At 43.1% G+C, this 14,899-nt stretch overlaps 2 protein-coding genes across 7 annotated transcripts in view; one reads left to right on the top strand and one right to left on the bottom strand.

Moving 5' to 3' along the window:
* Nucleotides 1–6,572, bottom strand: part of LOC109936292 (kinesin-like protein KIF27) — a 109,091-nt gene extending 102,519 nt beyond the window's left edge. For 4 of the 5 annotated variants that reach the window (XM_048592885.1, XM_048592898.1, XM_048592905.1 and 1 more), the window contains exon 1: nucleotides 6,421–6,572. The gene's annotated coding sequence lies outside the window, so the exon portion shown is untranslated. Of the gene's footprint in view, nucleotides 1–6,311 lie in introns of all 5 variants that reach the window. The other variant, XM_048592892.1, reaches the window with a different exon arrangement.
* Nucleotides 6,573–6,608: 36 nt separating this feature from the next.
* Nucleotides 6,609–14,899, top strand: part of c3h9orf64 (chromosome 3 C9orf64 homolog) — a 20,281-nt gene continuing 11,990 nt past the window's right edge. The window contains exons 1-2 of one of the 2 annotated variants that reach the window (XM_048592873.1): nucleotides 6,609–6,675; nucleotides 13,621–13,963. In XM_048592873.1, the coding sequence (XP_048448830.1) occupies nucleotides 6,649–6,675; nucleotides 13,621–13,963 (370 nt within the window). In that variant the 5' untranslated portion in view covers nucleotides 6,609–6,648. The other variant, XM_020534889.2, reaches the window with a different exon arrangement.

Genomic DNA, 14,899 nt, shown 5'->3' with positions numbered 1-14,899 from the left:
CTGGTGAGGGAGGAGCAATTGAGAGAGGGGATCACCATCTGCAGATTTGTCATCATATCTGACTGAATCTGTCCATATTCTCAATTGGTCTTCTTCTGCATTTTATTTTGCTAAGCTGGAAAGGATTTAGATGCCACCAAATGGAAATAGATACCAGACCCAACAGCTTATTGACTGAAGAAGAAATAATCTCTAAGGAAAGGGAGACATCTACTGAAAACAGAACCATAATTCCACAGAATCTGGAATCTTGTTCCACAATTACAAATAGGATGTTAGCTGTGTAATAATTGTATGCTGGTGGTGGGCGTTACTTGGGGTTTTACTTGACCCGATACAAAGTAACCATATCTGAAACTACAGGGGTTTGAATTAGGACATTTTTGTTTATAATATCTAACTCAGTAAAAAAATGGAAAAGTGATTTAAGATTGGCTCAAGTACTTGCTTTCAAGCAACTAACTAAACACATTTCAATAAAGAGGTGAAAATGATGAATCTTTGTACAGTCAAAACACTACAGTAATAAGAGAAACATAAAATAGACTGTCCCAAGTTATTGCTAAACTATGAGAACTCAAAGCCTTATAGCACAGAAATCCAAAATGCTTACATTAATGCTAGACAGGAATCTCCCATCTCACTACATGGGATGGAACAGTAGTACAAATAAATTGCTGGCAACAATTTGGTCTGTCAATACTATTGTTTGAATCATTGTCAACAGAAAATGTTAAAGAGATAGTTGGTTCTACAGGCTGGAGTGATTTGATCAGAATCCTGCAGTGGCTGGCAATCTATAACAGAAGTAAAGAAGGTTTCCACAGTATGGGACAAAAGGGGTAAATTGCCTTTCAACTGAAAACGAGCAGTGACACTTCTATAAAATGCAGGCACCAGGTGGAATCTTCAAGGAGATGGGCTGAAAAGTGAGATCTACTTCTGTTCAGAGTCAAGTTTTTTTCTTGCAATTTTATCTACTCCACTAATTACATATGCGTGTACAGGTAAAATGCCAAATTTAATGAGCAAGAGTCAAGAGATGTCTCTTCAATCATTCCCTCTAATTTTCTTCCTGACTACATGGGCCTCCGAAGCCCCTGCACAGCAGTGACTTTTATATTCAGAAGTCAATACCACTATCAGTGTACTATTGCCCATCATTGTTCACGGAACATCAAAGCAGCTTAGAGGGAACATTGGTCAAAAGCTTCCTCCCATCCACATCTAGAATACTGTGAACAGTTTTAGTTCCCTTATATCTAAGGAAAGATATACCGGATTATAAAAAAAGAACTGCAGGTGCTGGAAATCAGAAACTAAATCAGAAATTGCTGGAAAAACTCAGGTCTGGCAGCATCTTTAGGAAGAAAGCAGAGTTAATGTTTCAGGTCCAGTGACCCTTTTTCAGAACTGATTGTAGCTAGGAAAAGGTTGGTATATATGCCAGAAAGAGGATGGTTGGGGGGAAGGGAAGGAGTAAGAACATACATAAGAGCTAGGAGCAGGAGTAGGCCGTCCAGCCCTTCGAACCTGCTTCGCCATTCAATAAGATCATGGCTGATATCTTCGTGGACTCAGATCCACTTACCCACGTTCTCACCGTATCCCTTAATTCCTTTATTGTTCAAAAAAAATCCACCTTATCTTTAAAAACGTTTACTGAAGTAGCGTCAACTACTTCACTGGGCAAAGAATTCCATAGATTAACAACCCTCTGGGTGAAGAAGTTCCTTCTCAATTCAGTCCTAAATCTGCTCCCTCTAATCTTGAGGCTATGCCCTCTTGTCCTAGTTTCACCTGCCAGTAGAAACATCCTCTCTACTTCTATCTTATCTATTCCCTTCATAATTTTATATGTTTCTATAAGATCCCCCGTCAATCTTCTGAATTCCAATGAATATAATCCCAATCTACTCAGTCTCTCCTCATAAGCCAACCCTCTCAACTTCGGAATCAACCTAGTGAACCTCCTTTGCACCCCCTCCAGTGCCAGTACATCCTTTCTCAAGTAAGGAGACCAAAACTGCACACAGTACTCCAGGTGTGGCCTCACCAGCACCTTGTACAGCTGCAACATAACCTCTCTGCTTTTAATCTCAATCCCTTTAGCAATGAAGGACAAAATTCCATTTGCCTTCCTAATTACTTGTTGCACCTGCAAACCTACCTTCTGTGATTCATGCACAAGGACACCCAGGTCCCTCTGCATAGCAGCATGCTGCAACTTTTTACCATTCAAGTAATAATCCTTTTTACTATTACTCCTACCAAAATGTATGACTTCACATTTATTTACATTGTATTCCATCTGCCAGACCTTTGCCCACTCACTCAATGTATCTATGTTCCTCTGCAAAGTTTCACAGTCCTCTGCACACTTTGCTCTGCCACTCATCTTAGTGTCATCTACAAACTTTGACACCCTACACGAGGTCCCCAACTCCAAATCATCTGTATAAATTGTAAATAATTGCAGTCCCAACACCGATCCCTGAGGCACACCACTAGTCACTGACTGCCAGCTAGAATAGCACTCATTTATCCCCACTCTTTGCTTCCGGTTAGTCAACCAATCCTCTATCCATGCTAATACTTTACCCTTAATGCCATGTATCCTTATCTTATGCCATAGCCTCTTGTGCGGCACCTTGTCGAAGGCCTTTTGGAAATCTAGGTACACCACATCCACTGGGTCCCCATTGTCCACCTTGCTCGTAATCTCTTCATAGAATTCCAAAAGATTTGTCAAGCATGACCTGCCCTTCATGAACCCATGCTGCGTCTGCCCATTGGGACAATTTCTATCAAGATGCCTTGCTATTTCTTCCTTGATAATAGACTCAAGCATCTTCCCCACTACAGAGGTTAAGCTAACCGGTCTATAATTCCCCATCTTTTATCTACTTCCCTTTTTAAACAGTGGCGTCACATTTGCTGTTTTCCAATCTGCTGGGACTGCCCCAGAGTCCAGCGAATTTTGGAAAATTACCGCCAGTGCACCTGCTATTTCTCCCGCCATCTCTTTTAGTACCTTGGGATGCATTCCATCAGGGCCAGGAGACTTATCAATCCTTAGCTCCATTAGCTTGCCCAACACTACCTCTTCCGTAATAATGATTGTTTCCAGGTCCTCACCTACCTTCGTCTGTTTGTCAATTACTGGCATGTTATTAGTGTCCTCCACTGTGAAGACCGATACAAAATACCTGTTCAATGCCTCGGCCATTTCATCATATCCCATAACTAAATTCCCCTTCTCATCCTCTAAAGGGCCAACGTTTACTTTAGCCACTCTTTTTCGTTTTATATATTTATAGAAACTTTTGCTATCTGTCTTTATATTCTGTGCTAGTTTTTTCTCATGTTCTATCTTACTTTTCTTTATAGCTCTTTTTGTGGCTTTCTGTTGACCTTTAAAGTTTTCCCAATCTTCTAGCTTCATGCTGTTTTTGGCCACTTTGTATGCCTTCTCTTTCAATTTGATAGCCTCCCTTATTTCTTTAGACACCCATGGCAGATTACCCCTTTTCTTACAGTCCTTCCTTTTCATTGGAATATACTTTTGCTGAGCACTTTGAAAAATTGCTTTGAAAGTCCGCCACTGCTCGTCAACTGTCCCACCATAAAATCTTTGTTTCCAGTCTACTTTAGCCAAGTCCTCCCTCATTCTATTGTAGTTCCCCTTGTTCAAGCACAGGACCCTGGTATTGGATTTTATCTTCACACTCTCCATCTGTATTCTAAATTCAACCATACTGTGATCACTCCTTCCAAGAGGATCCCTAACTATGAGGTCATTAATTATTCCTGTCTCATTACACAGGACCAGATCTAGGATAGCTTGCTCCCTCGTCGGTTCCATTACATACTGTTCAGGAAAATTATCACGGATACACTCAACGAACTCCTCCTCAAGGCTACCCTGACCGAGCTGGTTCGACCAATCTACATGTAGATTAAAATCCCCCATGATACTTGCCGTACCATTTTTACAGGCATTAGTTATTTCTTTGTTTATTGCCCGTCCCAATGTGACGTTATTATTTGGTGGCCTATAGACTACACCCATCAGTGACTTTTTCCTCTTAGAATTTCTAATTTCCACCCAAATGGATTCAACCTCATTCTCCATAGAACCTATATCATCTCTCAGCACCGCCCTGATGTCATCCTTGAATATCAGAGCTACGCCACCTCCCTTACCTTCCTGTCTGTCTTTCCGAATAGTCTGGTACCCTTGGATATTTAACTCCCAGTCGTGACCATCCTGTAACCATGTCTCCGTAATGGCTACCAAATCATATTCATTCGCGATGATTTGTGCCGTTAACTCATCAACCTTGTTACGAATGCTACGAGCATTCAGGTAAAGTGCCTTTATGCTAACTTTCTTACCCTCATGATTTCCAACATCTCTAATAATATCTCCTGAGTTATCCGTCCTTTTTGCTTCTTTCATAGTCTGCCTTGAACTTAAACCCTCCTGCACACATGCTAACCTGCTGCTTACCTTTTTATTTACCATCATACTCCCTGTCGTTTTCCCTTTCCCTTCCCCCCAACTCACTAGTTTAAAGTCCTAGTAAACAATAGGTGGAGTTGGAGCCCAGAGATACAGAGAGAGAAACAATTGAGCAGACAAAGGAATGACTAAAGATCAGTCTGGGGGAATGAATAGCTACTAATGGGGACCATTAGTAGCTTACAGTGGGTTGTTTGTGGTAGCAGCCCATGTGATGACAAGGCCTGATGTGTGGGGGTTGGGGTAAAGACATGGGAGAAGGTGCTCAGGCCCTAAAATCATTAAACTCAATATTTCGTGCAGAAGGTTGCAGGGTTCCCAAGCAGAAAATGAGGTGTTGTTGAGCTTCACTGGAACACTGTAGCTAGTCCAAGGCAGAGGTATTGGTCAGGGAACACAGCGATGTGTTGACATAGCAGGCAACTGGAAGCTCAGGGACATTTTTGCAGACAGAATGTGGGTGTTCCACAAAGCAGTCGCCCGGCAGTTGCTTTGTGTCATCAATATAGAGGAAACCATCGCTTGGGCTGCTACCACAAACAATCCATTGTCAACCCATCCTTTCTCCATCATATATACCAACGTTCTCATAGTTGTGAATCAGTTCTGAAGAAGGGTCACTGGACCCAAAATTCTGATTTCTCTCCACAAATGCCTCCAGACCTGCTGAGGTTTTTCTAGCAATTTCTGTTTTCAATCCTCCTACAACTAATTGTTTCTGTGCTAAACTTGATTAGATATTGTCATTTGAGGACATTCCTGGTAAGTGCCTTGAATATTTAGTCCAAAAGTACTTAGATGAATGCTTCATTTTTAATGTAGCCACACAGTAAACAGCATGCTATCACCTCCAACTGGTCTACAATAACAAACACAACAGCGTGACTTGCACATCCAAAGTCAGTTTCAGTAACACATACTGCACAGTACCAGCAGGGTAACAACACCTGGAACAGAGACAAAAAAAACCCTTTCATAACAAAAGGAATATTTCAAGCAAAATCACCAGTCCTGAACTGTCGATACAACCTCAAGCTTGAGTGGAGAAAGTTTCCAGTAGTGAAATAGCCTGATAAATTAGTGACAGGGTGAGGCATGTTTTTCTTTACTCACTGAGCTGGAGCTCTATCAGGTGACTACATTCAGTAGGGCTGCACCTGCTGCCAGACTGCTCACAGCAAACAGCCAAATCTAAAATAACAAGGTGTAGAGCTGGATGAACACAGCAGGCCAAGCAGCATCAGAGGAGCAGGAAAGCTGACGTTTTGGGCCTAGACCACCTTGTTATCTTAGATTCTCCAGCTTCTGCAGTTCCTACTATCTCAGCCAAATCTAAAGGTTGCTTTGCCGACTCAGCCCAGCTCTATGCCTTGGTGCTTCTGCCACTTTTGATGTCTTCTCCCCTTCTTTTATTCATGATTTCCTTCTGCTGCTGAGCATTAGGAACATAAGGAAGGAGCAGAAGATCATACAGCCCATTGAGCCTGCTCCACCATTCAACATAGTCATGGTTGATCTAGTTGAACTCCACTTTCTTGAGAAACCATAAGTCTGTCTATATTTGCCTTATATTATACAATATGATCTACAACTTTCTGAGGTAGAAAATTCCAAAAATTCCACACCCATCCAAATGCACAGATATCTCCATATCTTAGTTCTAAATTATTGCTCCCTTATTCTGAGAGCCTGCTCATGGATTGGGAAATCTAGAACAGAGAGAGCAACCGTTCAATGTCTACCCCGACAGGCCTCTTCAGAATCTTAAATATTTTAATGAGATCACCTCTCAATCTTCTGAATTCCAGAGAATACCATCGCTATTTACTCAGCCTTTTGGGATAACTCTCTCATACTGCTGGCACCAATACACTCGATACTTTTGTCTGACTTACGTCCGGCAGGACTCCTTTGATCTAAGTCGGTGCCTGCATATTTATTGAAGATGGAGAAGTCCGTTCAGTAGCGAAGCCAACAACTTGCAGTTACTCTATGTTTATTACTGTGTCCTAGCAACATCACTTCCGGCTGGTTCGGACCTCACAAAAATAGCCGCTCGACATGGGAGTATTCGGTGCGCGTGCGCAGAGCTGCCGGCGGGCGGTGTTGGCGCTGGCGCGTGAATGGATCTGAGCATCCTCCCGCACTCGGTAGGTGAGAGTGGATTGGTTCAAAATGGCATCAATCAGACTTCTTTTCCTCCGCACTCCTGGCGAGCTGGATGTGGCTGGTGACTGTTTTCCAATACAACCATTTAGACAGTGGAAGGGGGTCCTTGAGGGAATCGGAGCTTTTATGAAATCTGGTTTTTGCCGTCCAGGGGGGTAAGTTGATCGGCCGGCGGGTGTAGTGCGGTCTCTCGGTTCTCACTGACGGAGAGATGCGGTGCATCGTGGTTTGGTCCCTGAGCATCAAATGTAGCCAAATAACCAGCGGCTGGGAAATCCGGCCCTCTGGTTCTTTTATCTCTAGTACCCAGGTTTAGATTTAGACACAAAAACAAAGTTGCTGGAAAAGCTCAGCAGATTTAGACAGCTTTTTTCGATCATGTAAAAGTCGTTCAGTTCCGGAAACAAAACCTTCGGTCGAACACGTCCAAGTTACCCAAACTTTCGAGTTTACTGTGATTTTTCAAATATATTAATACGTATTTTCAGAGTAATTTGTTCTGAGAATTATGTTTCACAAATGTAAATTCTTATTTCCTGGCTTTGACATGAGTCGCACGCAAGTGTCCGTGCCAGCTGTCTAACAATCTTGATTTGAATTTTGAAATTTATGTTTTTCTCTGTAGACGTGATCGAATCGTAGATTCTTTTAATGTATAGTCCAAATCTGAGCTTTTCCAACTTTTTTCCCTAATGTGATCTCGAGGCTTGTGAACCCTTCTTGAGAGATGGGGGTGGAGTTGCTGGGGAAGTGGCGACCTGGCTGTCGTAACTCAGTCACGACTGCACCGGGAATCATTGCTGCCTGGATGTCGTGACCCTAAAATTTGAGCATGAGACTGTATTGTCCAGAACAAGGGAGTCCTCTCCACACTCCCCACCAGCCCCACCACCCGGGCACTTTTCTCTGCAACCGCAGGAAGTGCTATACCTGCCCTTACACTTCACCCCTCACCCCCATCCCAGGCTCCAAGAAAACATTCCACATTAAACAGATGTTCATCTGCTAATGTGGTATATTGTATCTGCTGTTCCCGATGTGGCCTCCTCTACATCGGGGAAACCAAGCGGAGGCTTGGAGACCGCTTTGTGGAACACCTTTGCTCGGTTCGTGACAAACGACTGCACCTCCCAGTCGCGAACCACTTCAACTCCCCCTCCCACTCCTTGGACGACATGTCCATCCTGGGCGTCCTCCAGTGCCACAACGATGCCACCCGAAGGTTGCAGGAACAGCACCTCATTTTTTGCTAGGGAACCCTGCAGCCCAATAGTCTCAATGTGGACTTCACAAGCTTCAAAATCTTCCCCACCCCCGAGTTCATCCCAAAACCAGCCCAGCTCGTCCTTACCTCCTTGACCTGTCTGTCTTTTCTCCCACCTATCTGCTCCCCCCACCTCACTGACCAACCCCCACCTCCACCTCCACCTCCTACCTACCAGCCTCATCCCTGCCTCCTTGACCTGTCTCCTTCAACCCGTGGACCAGGGTGGAAAAGCAGCTTTTAAAGCTTATTATTTAAGGTGCACATTTAACAGGCTGATTACAGCCTCTGATGGGGATAAGGACAGTGTTCTTCAATTTTGGAAGAACTTTAACATTAAGAATGCAATTGACATTACATAAGGACTGATTTTATGCAGTTTGGCGGAAGCTTCTCCCAGATATTTGTCAAGATTTTAAAACCTTTGATCTGTCAGAGGAGCTCCCAAGGATCGAAGAACATTGTGTTGATCTTGCAAAGCAAGTTGGATTTGAAGAAGTGGAGAGTGAGGATGTTGAAGAGCTGCTTGAGTCCCACTGTGAAGACCTGCCTACAGCTGATCTACAACAACTTGTCACCTAGGGGGAAGTGGAGGCTGGAGATGAAGATGAAGTCCAGGATGTAACACCACAAGAGCTTTCCACTTCTGTTTTGTTTTCTATCCTAAGGGACATTGAGAAGCAGTTTTAGTTCTAAGAGGACAACGATTACAATGTAGAACGCAGCAAGGTAGCAGGTCGTGGAATAAGATCTTATTTGACGCTCTATGAACAGCTTCTTCATGAAAGAAACAAAGGGCAAAGCTGCAGAAATGGGATGTCTTTTTTAAGCCAACCCCCAAGAAACTGTCAGAAGACAATGAACCACAGCCATCCACTTCTGGATTAACTATTTTTCACCTTAACCCTGCAACTGCACCTGAAGGTGGTGATGATAATGATACTGACCCTCAGCCCCTGAGTTAACAACAGAGACCTCAAAACCTCCTCCCCCATCAAGTCATCTTGATATTTTTTCAAGATAAGGTGTTAAGTTTACTTTTATTTCATTATTAGGTATGAATAAAACATTTATTCAAACTGTGCTATCCTTTTTGTTAGGCTTTTGAGTCATTTTTGCGCGATTTTGAGTGATACTTTTTAGTGGGCTGCCCCTAAACCTGCTTTACCCGTAGGCCATGTTATTTCTACAGTGCAATTTTCTGTAACGTGATGTTGCACAGGAACGCAACTGTCATGTTATAGCAGAACTCCCTGTATAGTGAATGTAAAGGTTTTAATCGTTTTTTCCAAACATTGCAGAACTTGAACTTGCTCAATTTGGTGAGTAACTGTTGTAAAGATTTTATCTGGAGAGCTTCACTGTATTAGGATGGTTTTCACCAAACAGTGACAGGAACAAATATTCTTGTGGGTGGTTTTGCTAGTGCTGTTCGGTGGATTTTCAACGAGTTTGGCAGGGGAATGGGAACCTGAGGGGAGGCTCTGAGTTAGCTAGAGTGGGTGAAGGCTTAAGGAGAAAGAGAATCAAGTCAGTAAATAAAAAGCAAGAAGTAGCTGAGCCGTGTAGCGCTAAGGTGATTGGAAACATAAGGTAGTAACATAAAAAGTGAGAATGTTTGAAACAAAAGTTCTTCTGGTGAAGGTGTTAGGATTCAAAAAGGTATAAAAACCAGCATAAATGTACTTTACTTGAATGCTTGCAGCATTCGAAACAAAGTAAATGAGTTGATGGCATAAATCATCACGAATGGGTATGATTTAGTGGCCATAACAGAAACCTGGTTGCAAGGTGGTCACAACTGAGTTAAATGTCCAGGCATATCGGGCTATTCGGAAGGAAAGGGAAGTGGTGTTGCTCTGATATTTATGGATGACGTCAGGGCAGTAGTGAGAGATGATATAGGTTCTGTGAAGAAAAAGATTGAATCAGTGTGGGTGGAAATTAGAAATAGTGAGGGGGAAAAAGTCACTGTTAGGCATTGTCTGTAGGCCACCAAGTAATAACATCACAGTCGGGCGGGCAATAAACAAAGAAATAACTGATACATGTAAAAATGACTTGGCAATTATCATGGATTTTAATCTATATATTAATTGGTCAAATCCAGTCAGTCAAGGCAACCTTGAGGAGGAGATCACAGAATGTATCTGCGATAGTTTTCTTGAACAGGATGTAAACCATGAGGGAGCAAGGTATCCCACGTCTAGTCCCGTGTAATAAGACAGGAATAATTGATGATCACATAGTTAGGGATCCTTTTGGAAGGAATGATCACAGTGTAGTTGAATTTAAAATACAGATGGAGGGTGAGAATCCTATGCCAGTGCCTTGTTCTTAAACAAAGGGGACTACAATGGGATGAGGGAGGAGTTGGTTAGGGTAGATTGGGAGCAAAGACCATATGGTGGGACAATTGAGACACAGTGGAGGACTTTCAAAGCAATTTTTCATAGTGCTCAGGAAACGTCTGTACCAGTGAAAAGGAAGGACTGTAGGAAAAAGGATGCAACTAAGGAAATAAAGGAGGTATCAAATTGAAAGCTAATGCATACAAAGTGGCAAAGATTAGCGGGAAACTAGGAGACTGGGAAATCTTTAAAGGTAGAAAGCACGAAAAACGCTATAAAGAAAAGTAAGATGGATTATGAGTATAAACTTGTTCAGAATATAAAAACAGATAGCAAAAATTTCCACTAAAATGAAAAAGAGTGGCTAAGGTAAACATTTGCCCCTTAGAGCATCAGAAGGGGGATTTAATAATGGGAAATGAGGAAATGGCCAATGCGTTGAACAGGTATCTTGTGTCTGTCTTCACAATGGAAGACACAAATAACGTGAAATAATTGATGACAAGGATGCTATGGCAGGTGAGAATCTGGAAACGATCATTATTATGATTATTATCATTATTCTGTTGGGAAAGCTAATAGGACTAAAGGTAGACAAATCTCTTGGGTCTAATAGAATGCATCCTAGGGTACCAAAAGGGATGGCAGGGGAAATAGCAGATGCGCTCGTGGTAATTTCCTAAAATTTGCTGAACTCTGGGATGGTTCTGGTTGATTGGAAAAGAACAAATTTGACACCACTTTTTGAAAAAAGAGGTAGACAAAAGGCAGGTTACAATAGGCCCTTTATTTGAACTTCTGTGGTGGGGAAGATGTTTGAATCTATCATCAAGGAAGAAATAGTGAGGCATCTGGATAGAAATTGTCCCATTGGGCAGACACAACATGGGTTCATGAAAGGCAGGTCATGTTTAACTAATTTACTGGAAGTATTTGAAGATATTACGAGCACAGTGAACAGTGGAGATTCAGTGGATGTGGTGTATCTGGATTTCTAGAAGGCATTTGACAAGCTGCTGCACAAAAGGATGCTGCATAAGAAAAAGGTATGTGGTGTTACGGGTAACGTATTAGCACGGATAGAAGACTGGCTAACTAACAGAAAGCAAAGAGTGGGGATAAATGTGTGTTTTTCTCGTTGACGATCAGTGGCTAGTACCTCAGGGATCAGTTTTGGGACTGTAATTGTTTACAATTTGCATCGATGGTTTAGAATTGACAACCAACTGGAGTGTGTCGAAGTTTGCAGCTGATGCTAAGATGAGTGGTAGAGCAAAGTGTACAGTGTTCACTGAAAGTCAACAGAGACATAGGTTAAGTGACTGAGCAAGGGTCTGGCAGATGGAGTACATTATTGATAAATGTAATGTCATTCATTTTGGAAGGAGTAACAGCAAAATGGACTATTATTTAAGTGGTGAAAAATTGCAGCATGCTGCTGTGCAGAGGGACCTTTGAGTCCTCGTACATGAATTACAAGACATTGGTTTGCAGCTGCAGCAGGTAATTAAAAAGGCAAATGGAAGGGATGGAGTTTAAAATTAGGGAGGTTATGCTGCAGCTGTTTAGGGTGCTGGTGAGGCCACATCTGGAGTACAGTTTTGGTCTCCTTACTTGAGAAAGGATGTATTGGCACTGGAGGGGGTGCAGAGGAGGTTCACTAGGTTAATTCCGGAATTGAGAAGGTCGGTTTATGGGGAGAGATTGAGTAGACTGGGACTATACTCATTAGAATTTAGAAGAACGAGGGGGCATCTTGTAGAAACTTCTGAAATTATGAAGGGAATAGATAAGACAGAATCAGGGAGGTTGTTTCCACTGGCAGGTGAACCTAGAACTAGGGGGCATTGTCGTAAATCTGCTGCTCCGTACTTTGAGGCTGAAGTTTTGGAGAACTTCTTTGCCCAAAGGGTTGTGAATCTGTGGAATTCCCTGCCCAGTGAAGCAGTTGAGGCCACCTCATTGATGTTTTTAAGGAAAAGATAGATTTTTGAACAGTAAAGGAATTAAGGGTCACGGTGAGAGGGTAGATAAGTGGAGCTGAGTGCACAAAAAAGATCAGCCATGATCTTATTGCATGGTGGAGCAGGCTCAAAGTGCCAGGTGGTCTACTTCTGCTCCTATTTCTTATGTTCTTATTGATGTAACCTACAGCAAAATTACCATCTTCATTGTCTGCAGGGTATTATGAGTATATGCTTGTGAAAAAGAAATCACAATGTGGCAGTCCTTTAAAAGGCAATACTTCCAAGTCCTAGCATTTATGGAACAAGCAGCTTCATTGGCTCCAGCATATTTGTAGGTTACTGGCACAAATGTAATATGACACATCTCATTTTTAGTATCAAAATATTATTTTTCTTAAAATCAATAAATTGCTGGGTGTGATTTTTTAGGTGTGTGAGTATGAAGTATATAATCTACTTAATCTACTTCTGAACTTTATTTTGTATTATGGTTTCGTAGGGACCACTCTCCACGACTCCCTCGTCCACTCCACACTCCCCACTCGACCCACCACCCCTGGCACCTTTCCCTGCAACCATAAAAAGTGCCACATCTGCCCCTACACTCACCTCCTCACCTTCATCCAAGGCACAAGACAAACCTGCACATCCATCAACTTGGTCTACTGTATCTGTTGCTCCCGATGTGGCCTCCTTTACATCCGTGAGACCAAGCGTAGACTTGGAGACCTTATTGTAGAGCATCTGTGCTCTGTATGCGACAAACAACACCATCTTCCGGTTGCCAACCGTTTTAACTCTTCCTCCCACCCCCTGGATGACATGTCCATCCTGGGCCCCCTCGAGTGTCACAATGACACCACCCGCAAACTGAGGAGCAGCACCTCATATTCCGCCTCAGGACCCTACAGCCCGGTGGCCTAAACCTGGAATTCACCAGTTTTAAAATCTCCCCACCTCTGGCCTCATCCCATGTCCAAGCCTCCCTGTCATCCCCACCTCCTTGACCTGACACAACCTGTCCATCTTCTCTCCCACCTAACTTGCCCCTCCCATCTCACTGACCAATCCCCACCATTCCCTACATGCACTCCCCTATCACCATCCCACCTACCTTGCCCACCCCACCTCTCTATTTATTTCTGAGCTCCCTTCCACCTCCCCATTTCTGAAGAAGGGTCCCAACCCGAAACGTCAACTTTCCTGCTCCTCTTATGCTGCCTGGCCTGCAGTGTTCCTCCAGCTCCACATTGTAAGATCTCTGACTCCAGCATCTGCAGTTCTTATTATCTCTGTTCATATTTTAATTGTCTGTTTCATTTTTCTTTCAAAATCTAATTAAAGAAAAGAATGGATGCACTACTGCTGCCAAAGGAAGCTGGAAAATTTATATCTGACAACAGCAAAGATGTCTTTATATTGGAAAAAGGAGTTTGGAAAGTTGCTGAAATGCTGTTTGTAAAAAGAAATTCAAAGGAACTCGATGCAACAGGATGGAAGCTACTCCATGATCTAAACCCACAAACAATGAATGAGGCATCTGTCAACTGGGTATTTGTCGTAGACACCCTCAATTTTTCCTTTTGGTCGGAAAATGATGATCACAAGTGCTTGATTAAGTACAAAGGCAAAATGCATAGTGGCTTTTGGTCACTTTGTGCTGCTATTAACAGAGCGCTGGATGAAGGTGAGTTTCTACTTTGATTTTGTTATATTTGTGGCAGATTTTAAAAGTTCCACCTTTACTCTTCATTTTACATGTATGTCCACAATTTGCTGATGGTTTCAAAATTTCCAGTTTGTGGACACCAGCAACTTCTTCTGTCCATGGTCATGCAACATTCCTCTGCACACCCATTCCCATCAGGATGGTCTTTGGGCTCTGAGGCTTCTTTCTAGAATGAAAGCCTGAACCGTCCACACCACCACCCTCCTCCACCTGGCCGAGCTCGTCCTCACTTTGAACAACTTCTTTAATCTTGTTCTTCAGCTAAGAGGGGTGTCCTCACCCCTTCGCTTCCCTCCCACAACAATAATATATCTCCCCTGGTGCTCACTTTTCAATTGACCAACCTCCGCATCCAAAGGATCATAAGCCACCATTTTTGCCACCTCTAGCAACATGCCACCACCAGGCACATCTTCCCCTTACCTCACTTGTCCAGGAACCCCAACACCTCCCACATCCCCATGGCACCGTCCCATGCAATCCAAGAAGGTGCAACACCCCCCTGTTTACTTCCTGCCTCCTCACTATCCAAGGCTCCAGACACACCTTCCAGGTGAAGCAGCGATTTGCTTGCACCTTAATCTAGTTTACTGCATTTGCTGCTCACAATGCAGTCTCTTCTACACTGGGGAGACAAAACCCCAAACTGGATGACCACTTTGTGGAACACTTTCGTCAGTCAATAAAAATCGGTCAGAGCTTCCAGATGCCTGCCACTTCAATGCATCACTTTGTTTCCGTACCAACATTTCTGTCTCAGGCCTGTTGCAGTGCTCCAGCCAGGCTTAGCACTGTATCTGTGATAACGAGGTGTAGAGCTGGATGAACACAGCAGGCCAAGCAGCATCAGAGGAGCAGGAAGGCTGACGTTTCAGGCCTAGACTCTTCTTCAGA

Source organism: Rhincodon typus, chromosome 3, assembly GCF_021869965.1.
Source record: "Rhincodon typus isolate 14 chromosome 3, sRhiTyp1.1, whole genome shotgun sequence".
Lineage (NCBI taxonomy): Eukaryota > Metazoa > Chordata > Chondrichthyes > Orectolobiformes > Rhincodontidae > Rhincodon > Rhincodon typus.
This window is presented reverse-complemented; position numbering and strand designations above follow the sequence as displayed.